Source organism: Nannospalax galili, unplaced genomic scaffold (assembly GCF_000622305.1).
Source record: "Nannospalax galili isolate Female #2095 unplaced genomic scaffold, S.galili_v1.0 scaffold85, whole genome shotgun sequence".
Taxonomy (NCBI): Eukaryota; Metazoa; Chordata; class Mammalia; order Rodentia; family Spalacidae; genus Nannospalax; species Nannospalax galili.
Genome location: NW_008358866.1, coordinates 8,990,794 through 8,999,628, shown reverse-complemented (window position 1 = coordinate 8,999,628; position 8,835 = coordinate 8,990,794). Strand labels below are relative to the sequence as shown.

Below are 8,835 nucleotides of genomic sequence, written 5' to 3'. Positions count from 1 at the left end.
TTTACTATTTTCAAGTCTAGTTCAGTAGCATTGAAGTATATTCACAGTGCTCTACAGCCACCATCACTATTTCCAGAACTTTCATAATCCAAAATAAGAAACTGTGTGCCAATAACTTTCAAGCTTCTCCTCTCTTCATCTCCTGGTAACCTTTATTCTGCTTTCTGTCTTTCTGAACTTGCTCCTTATGGGTACTGCTCTGAAGTGTGGCTGTAAATTTGTCCTTTCACATTTGTCTTACCTCACTTAGCATAGCTGTTTTCAAGGCTCATCCATATTATAATATTATAATCCCATTCCTTTTTAAGGCTGAGTGGAGTAGAGGATAGGAATGACTTTTACAATATGGGCATATGCTGGATAAAGGTCTTTGCTTAACCTTACAACCAAAAAGTTAATCCTGTTTTAGCTTGTTTATAATGTAAGCAAATCTACTAGGCTTTGAACTCCTCTTGTAACCTAAAGCATAGAGCTTTAATTCCTCATGACCCTTCCCTGCCCTTGACCCAAAACCAATGTATGAATGTATGTGTGGATGTTTTGTGTATTCAAACAGCCTTGATACTCATTGTAAATGACAAAGACATGAAGGCTTTCCCATTTGTGTTGCAAACAATACATGGGACTAAATTGGTAACATCTCTTTGTGGTTGTGTGTGTGATAGGGGTCATAAGGGACATAATCCTCAGATAAGGATCTGACTTTTACTTCCCAATTTCATGTTGGAGATGCTGTTTCATCAAAATAGCTAATCCTGTTTGAGAACATAGTTCTGAGAGAATTTTCAAGCATCACCATAATGTGGTTTTTGCATTGTGAACACCACTGTGTGGCGGGGAATGTGACATTTGTTTAGCCATTCATATTTTTCTCATTCTGCCTTTTGACTGTTTTGAATACTACTGATATGAACATGGATGTTCATTTGAATCTTTGCTTTCAGTCCTTTGGATATATGTAGTACGTACAAATGGAATTGTGGTTCATGTAGTGATTCTGTGTGTAATCTGTTAGGAATCCACCAAGGTATTTCCCATGGGAACTTACTTAATTTTATACTCTCACCAGCAATGTACAAAGGGTTCTAATTTCCCATTTTTACAGGTCCTTGTGATTTTCTGTTTCTTTGATAATATCCATCTTAATGGATATGAAATGGCATGAGTTTTTGGTTTTTATTTCAGTTTCCCTAGTGATACTAAGCATTCTTTCATGTGGTTCTTGGACATTGTGTATCTTTGGAGAAGGTGATTTAGTACCTTTGCTCTTTTGTTTTTTGGTCTTATTGACCATTCCTTTAATTCCGTTAATTCCATTAATTCCCTATAGCCCCAGCTGGCCTGGAACTCTATGTAGACCAGGCTGGCCTTGAACTCACAGAGATCTTTTGCCTCTGCCTCCCTAGTGGTGGGATTAAAGGCATGTGCCACCATGCAGGGCAATCTTTGCTCATTTTTCAATTGGATTAATGGTTTTGTTGTTGAGTTGTAGTGGTTCTTTATGTATTTTGGGCACTAATCTCATCAGATATATGATTTGTAGGTAGTTTCCATTCTGTGAATTGTCTTTTCATTTTTTTTTTAAAATAATGTCCTTTCTTGCCTTAAACACCCAAGAGGAAAGTTTTTAAGTTATTTTGGATTTTTGTCTTTGTTCTTTTGAGACAGAATATCGTGTAGTCAAAGCTATCCTTGAATTCTTGATCCTCCTGCCTCTGGCTCCCAAGTGCTGCAATTTACAAGTATGTGCCATCATGAGTGGCCATATTTTTACTTTTTTTTAATGAAGTTCTATTTTTTGTTGTTGTTAACCTATTGGTAATTTAATTTTTAACATTAATTTAAGAATAAATTTGCCATTAATATGGCACAGTATTTTCTAGGATAGAAGAAAAAACAATAGCAGACTTAGATCTCTTTTGCTTCTTTTGAAGTGAGCTTCTTTTTTAAAAAAAATTTATTGAACTTTTTCAAATTTCATACAATATAATTTGATGGTATTTAGATTCCCCCCCCCCAAATCTGTACCTCCCTTTACTGCCCCCTGCCCAATTTAATGTATTCTTTTATATATATAATAATTGTCCTGTTGTGGGTTTTTGTTTAATTACCATCTGTTGTGTAAGGGAGCTTCTTTGTGAGAGTTGAGAAATGCATTCATGTGAGCTTCTTAATTTCTCAGTGAGCATAGTGTCATCACCTTCACTGGCTTTTAGGAAATCACTATAAAAGCCTTCAGTAGGTAAGAAGTGTCATTATTTCATCAAATCTCTGGTAAAGCAACAGCAGCACGTGTTATATGAAATAACTACTTATTTCACAAACATTTAAAGCTTTCAATAAAGCATTAAGCTGATTTTGTAATAAAAGGGAATTAATTTTTGTTCTTTCCTCAAGGCCTACATGAACCCAATAGCAATGGCCAGATCACGGGGTCCAGTCCAGTCTTCAGGGCCAACAATCCAGGATTATCTGAATCGACCAAGACCTACCTGGTATTTCTCAAACAATTTACCTATAAGCTTTTTATAAACTTTTTAAAGTTTACTCTTACTGCTTTTGTTGATTGCCAATCAGCTTCCAGATGACTGATTTTTAAAGTAATGTGTAACCCATGATTTGTCTTGAATGTATGAATTGCATGCCTAAACATAAAATACACATTTGAGAATCTGGTCCAGGTAACCTTTCCTGCCACTCTTGCCTCTAAACAAATTCTCATTTCATTTTGCAGAGTTCTACACTATTCAGAATAGGCAGTTTGATTGATTGTGGCTGTCACTGAGATTCACTTAGATGTTACGAAGGACAATATAGATTTGTCTTGAATGTATGAATTGCATGCCTAAACATAAAATACACATTTGAGAATCTGGTCCAGGTAACCTTTCCTGCCACTCTTGCCTCTAAACAAATTCTCATTTCATTTTGCAGAGTTCTACACTATTCAGAATAGGCAGTTTGATTGATTGTGGCTGTCACTGAGATTCACTTAGATGTTACGAAGGACAATATAGAGGAGTTTCCAGGATTTCTTTTTTTTTTTCTGACTTTGTAGTAAATCAGAAAAACTCAGCAAATAGCTCTCATCTGTAACTAAACTGCCATGGTGCAGGCCTTATTATTATTATTGAACTTTTTTCCTTACTACTGCAGTCCTGAAGTGACATATGACCTGCTGCAAGGTCCCTCTTGAGTACCCTGAAAGCCAGGCAACTGTGGTTGAGATGTATGCTTATTGTGTTAAAGGGAATTTTGCTTTCAGGCCAAATGTTCATGTACTTTTTACTCTGTGTATAAGTGCTGTTGTTAACTGCTGTAGCAAATCAGAAAATAAATTTCTCAAAATGAAGTATTATTTTACCTTTAAAATGGTAAGAGAGGATGAAATTTAAAGGGGAAATGCTGAATCTAGCATTTTTATCTATGTGTCAGACATCTTTAAAACCCCCAGGTTGAGGGGCTGGAGAGATGGCTCAGCAGTTAAGAGCACTGGCTGCTCTTGTAGAGATTCCCAGCCCCACATGGCAGCTAACTACCATCATAACTCCAGTTCCAGGGGATCCAGCGCCCTCTTCTGATCTCCTCGGGCATTGCACAACAGGAGTGCACTTACACACATGAAGGCATAATACTCAAACATAAAATAAAAATAAATTTAAAAAAACTAAAACCCACAGGTTGGGTAATTCATATCATGGGAGACTTAGTAGCAGAATATAGCAGTTGAATCAGATAGATACACCTTTCTTGATCCTCCATAGCACTGAAGGCCTGTGACCTAACTTAGGGGATTTCTTGCCTTCTCTAAACTTGAATCTATCTATAAAATGGAGGTACCTACTATTTCTCACTAGGTTGTTGTAAGACTTAAGTTAAAATATTATCTAAAGTATGCCTTTGGGCTGGGCATGGTGGTGCACGCCTTTAATCCCAGCAGAGGCAGGTGGACTCTGTGAGTTCAAGGCCAGCCTGGTCTATATAGTGAGTTCTAGGACAGCTGGGGCTACAGGGAGACCCTGTCTCAAAAAGACCGAAAAAAAAAAAATGCCTTTGGTATGTACATACTCAGATGCTTGGTATGTTAACTTACCAGTCTGTGTTTAGAAAAGACATGAGTGGCATTATCCAAGGGGCTTTATTATGATTATTAGCATGGTTATGAACAAAGAAATTTGAACAGTATCAATATTGGAATAGAGGTCTATTAGAATATTGAACATTATATTTACAGAAATATTGTTGTCTCATTTGTAATTGTCCATCCATTTAATTTGAAATGCTTGAAATTTTATTTGTACTTTCTATTTTTTAAGGGAGGAAGTAAAAGAGCAGCTAGAAAAGAAAAAGAAAGGTTCCAAGGCTTTGGCTGAATTTGAAGAAAAAATGAATGAGGTTTGTAAATAATCTCTTTTAAAGAAATAGACTAATCTTTTTCTTTTTCTTTTTTTTTTTTAATCAGTTTCCTTCTTTGTATTTTATTTATTATTTTTATTTTATGTGTTCGTGTGTATTGCATGCATGTTGGTAAGTGGACCTGTGTTGTGTAGTGCCTGCGGCGGTCAGAAGAGGCTGTCAGATTCCATGGGACTGGAGTTACAGACAGTTGTTAGCTGCCATGTGGGTGCTGGGATTCAAACCCGGGTCTTCTGCAAGAACAGTCAGTGTTCTTAATCGCTGAGCCATTTCTCCAGCCCCTCTTTTTCTTTTTTTAAAATAATTTATTGAGAATTTCATACATGCATGTAAGGTGTTTTGATCAAATCCATGCCCACTCCCTCCCCTCTAACTCCTCCCATATCTCCCCATTACTTTTTTCTGATAACTTCATGTACTCTTTTTTCCTTTTTTTTTTAATTTAAATGGGGCTTTTTGCTACTCTTAACATTCCCCTCCTCTGAAGAGGTAACCTAAAATCTTTTAAGGATTGGATACAAGCTCCCAAATACTTTTGACATTTTTGGCCTTAGGAACAGAGTATGTTGCTAAGAGGCCCAAGGACATTTAGCCAAGAAACTGGCTACTTTTCTTTGGGGTCTTTTTACCCTAACTGCCTAGCCAGTTCCTACCTCCTATTCTTATCACACCATCCTCTGAAGAGATTACCCAACTTGTGGATAGGGTATCTTAAAATAAAATGAAATTTATTTTGTTTTACTTTAATAACCAAGGGTTTGAGCATCGTTCTTTGGGTTAAGGAAGCTCTGTATTTTGAGTATTAGTGATATATTTGAAGACAAATTTGTGTTTAAATCAATACTTTCTTGTAAAAATAAGAGGACCAACCAGATGGTTCATTGAGAAAAGACACTTGCTATGCAAACCTGATGACTTGAATTCTATCCCCAGAACCCATGTAAAGGTAAAAGGAGAGAACCAGCTCCACAGAGTTGTCTTCATGTGCCTACACAATAACAAAAAATAAGAGAATAACCATCTTGCAGTTTAAATCATCTTTAGGGTCACCTGGTCCCTGCACTAACCATCTTGCATTGGAATTTCCAAGGTGATTTTTATACGTTGATTACAAACATAAATGGAGTATTTCAACCATAGTCTGAAGTAACAACTTTTAGAGTCTAGAAAGAGCATCTCATCCTCTTTGTCGAAAATTAAACTGGACTTGTCACCAATAATAATACCTATTCCTCCTCTCCAAACACAGTGAGAAAGTGCCCATCCCTTCATCTCTTCTTCCATAAAAGCAGAGACGACTCTGATGATAGAGTCAATGATCAGCACCTGTAGATTGTTTGGTTTTGTGTTGTGTTGTTTGGTTTGGTTTTTCTTTCTTTTTTTTTAAACAGACTAGGGGTCTTTTATGTAACAAAGTAATGATAAATGAGAAGTAGTCCTTTCTGTGAAAATCTCTGTTAGTGTAGCCAATGTAGGTGTACCATGAAATGGAGGATTATATTCTTTCTTCCTAGTCCTCAGTTAGCAGAGACTGAAGACAAGTTTCAACAGTTTCCACATCTTGATGTTGTTTCTACAATTTTTTTCTTCAGATTTTCCATTTCTTTCACTTCTGTTTGTTCAACAGTTTTTTGATTCTTCTGAAGGATTTTGACACTTTGTATGACTTGCTCAGAAAACTTTTTGACTGCTTCAAATTTTGCTTCCACTTCCATTCCACCATGAAATACAATAAGCGCTTACTGGCAAGACATAGCAATGATATCATCCTCTTCTTCCTCAGTTTCCAGAACATTACTCTGCCACTGCTCAAACAAAGGCAGAATCATATGAGAGTATTCAGAATACAGACTCTCCCTTTCATTTTGTTGTTCTTTAAGAAAATGGTTAAGTTTCTCATTCAGGGTTTAGAAAGAAGTATTTATATTCTGTTGTAACTGCTTTCTCTTTGCAAGAAGGGACTGTGTAATGTCACCTTCAAGTTCTTTGAATACCTTCTGAATACCCTCCCTCCACTCTTGCTCATCTTCTGATAATGAAGTACTCTCCTCCAAGTCTGGTAAGATTTTTGGCCTTTCTGGAACATTGCACTCAAAGTCGTCATCAGATGGAAAATCCAGAGTCTCTACCGGCTGCGTTGTAGTTTCGCCGGTGGCCTTCTTTTCCTTGAGTTGCATGTCTACTCTCTCCCGTCACTGGACTCAACTGCTAAATACAACTAGATGTTCTGGACATCTTCTCAGCCTGGTTTGGTTTTTAAAGAGAGGGGCCTTGCTATGCCCAGGCTTAGTGCAAATGATGCTCATGCCTCAGCCTTCCAAGTTCCCTGGACTACAGGCATGGCAGACACTCCCATCTTAGAATGTCTTTTACTGTAATTAGAAGCGGAGATAGGTGTGTGGTATCAAGAAGATGAAGAAAGGAAGTAATCCTTGTCTCTTTCTATCAAATCTGTTAGAAGGGGATTAACAGGGGCTGAAGAGATGGCTCAACAGTTAAGAGCATACAGCGTTCTTATAGAGGACCCAAGGTTTCAGCACTCACATCAGGAGGTGCACAACTGCCTGTAACTTGAGCTCCTGGATATCTGATGTCCCATTCCAAACTCTGTAGGCACCTGCATATACCCACCCATAAATACACACATATATTTATAATGTAAAAAATAAGGCGGAGATCAATAGCCTCTAATGCTGTCTAACCTTTTTGCAGAATTGGAAGAAAGAGCTAGAGAAACACAGAGAGAAATTACTAAGTGGAAATGAGAGCTCATCCAAAAAAAGACAGGTAATTCCATTTTTAGTTTATTGCTATTCTTAATCTCATAGTTGGATTTTTCATAATAATGCTATATATGACTTAATAGATACGTTTGAAAATCGCATCAATTTACTTAGACTTGTATTTGTTTCCTTTAGAGAAAGAAAAAAGAAAAGAAAAAATCTGGTAGGGTGAGCAAAAGTTTCCTATTTTTCTAAATGTTTTAATTAAGAGCCCACCCCAAAAAGTAAGAATGATTTGTTTTACCTGTATGCCAAAGGTAACTTAGACTCTAAGTGAGCCAAGAATCCTGGAGGTCCTGTGGCTATGATGGGTGGCAGTATTCATTCAGTGACATGAAAGAGAAGCTGTCAGCCTTCTCATAGCCTACTGAGTTCTCTGTTGCTGCTGTTATCACTGCATGTGTTGTCACTTCATTGAGCTTTTAGGGGAGGGGTGACTTGCATTTTAATACTTAAATCTTATGAATATGGCATCTGTTTCTTAGACACTAGATTGATTTCACTAAGTACTTGAGATACTTAGTAAAAGAAAATAATTCCTGCATCTCACAAGCTTTAATTGTTTTGTGCTTGGTCAAGTATTCATCTTCTTCTTCATCAAGCTCTGATTCTTCCAGCAGCTCCTCAGACTCTGAAGACGAGGTAAGCTCTGCTTGTAGTTCATGAAGTAATGTTGAATTTAATATCAAGAGGAATCCTGTTTTGAAATAGTAGATATGTTTACTTCTGGATTTTGATTGATTATCCATAACTTAAAGTACCCATGTAAATAAATGGAATGATGAGATTTTTTTTTAATTGGGGTAGTTGTTGTTTTTTGGGTTTTTTTGTTTTTTTTTTAATGTGTATGCATGTATTGCCTGCATGGTAAGTGCACCTGTGTTGTGCAATGTCTGCGGAGGACAGAAGAGGCTGTCAGATCCCCTGGAACTGGAGTTACAGACTGTTGTTAGCTGCCATGTGGGTGCTGGGATTCGAACCTGGGTCTTCTGCAAAAACAGAGTGTTCTTAATCGCTGAGCCATCTCTTCAGACCCCAATGATGAGATTTTTAAATACTGAGTTAATTTTTTAATGTTTAAAATTTTACATGGTTCATTTAAAATAATAGAATTTTTTAAAAATCTGAAATGATTTTTGACTCATTGCTTGGAGTTAGATATAATTCAAATCACTTGGCTTTTAAATTAGGAAAGTGGTATGTTACATTATGAATATTAATTAAGGAAAAATATATGTTTACAAACTGGTCCTTTTAATTTCTGCATATTAATGTTTATCATATTAGTAAAATGTATAAATCAAATTTCTGAAACAGAAAGAAAATACTTCTAAAATGTTTTATATAGGATAAGAGACAAGTGAAGAGGAGAAAGAAAAAGAAGAGCCGATCCCATAAATCTTCGGAAAGCTCCGTGTCAGAATCTGAGTCAGACAGTAAGGTAAAGTTCTCTAATCATTAATGTTTTTGAGGGCAAAGGCATATTTTCTTTTAGTTCTTCCTGGCTTACATTGCTCTTGTTAGAAATGTTTGAATTTTGTACGTTGAGGTTCACCTCACTTACTTGATGTATTTAATATTAGATGTGTAGCATTTAATAATTCTCCAAGTACTTATGTATTTTATATATATATAT

The 8,835-nt window shown here is 36.4% G+C and overlaps 1 protein-coding gene across 3 annotated transcripts in view; it reads left to right on the top strand.

The window, feature by feature from the left end:
* The window catches only part of Fam133b (family with sequence similarity 133 member B), a 37,181-nt gene that overhangs the window by 8,752 nt on the left and 19,594 nt on the right, over positions 1-8,835 (top strand). For 2 of the 3 annotated variants that reach the window (XR_001872160.2, XM_017795467.2), the window contains exons 2-7: positions 2,398-2,495; positions 4,317-4,395; positions 7,129-7,203; positions 7,335-7,367; positions 7,779-7,841; positions 8,548-8,640. Coding sequence is in view for 2 of the 3 variants with exons in the window: in XM_017795467.2 (XP_017650956.1) it covers positions 2,398-2,495; positions 4,317-4,395; positions 7,129-7,203; positions 7,335-7,367; positions 7,779-7,841; positions 8,548-8,640 (441 nt within the window). In the remaining variant the exon portion in view is untranslated. The remainder of the gene's footprint in view (positions 1-2,397; positions 2,496-4,316; positions 4,396-7,128; positions 7,204-7,334; positions 7,368-7,778; positions 7,842-8,547; positions 8,641-8,835) is intronic. The other variant, XM_017795468.2, reaches the window with a different exon arrangement.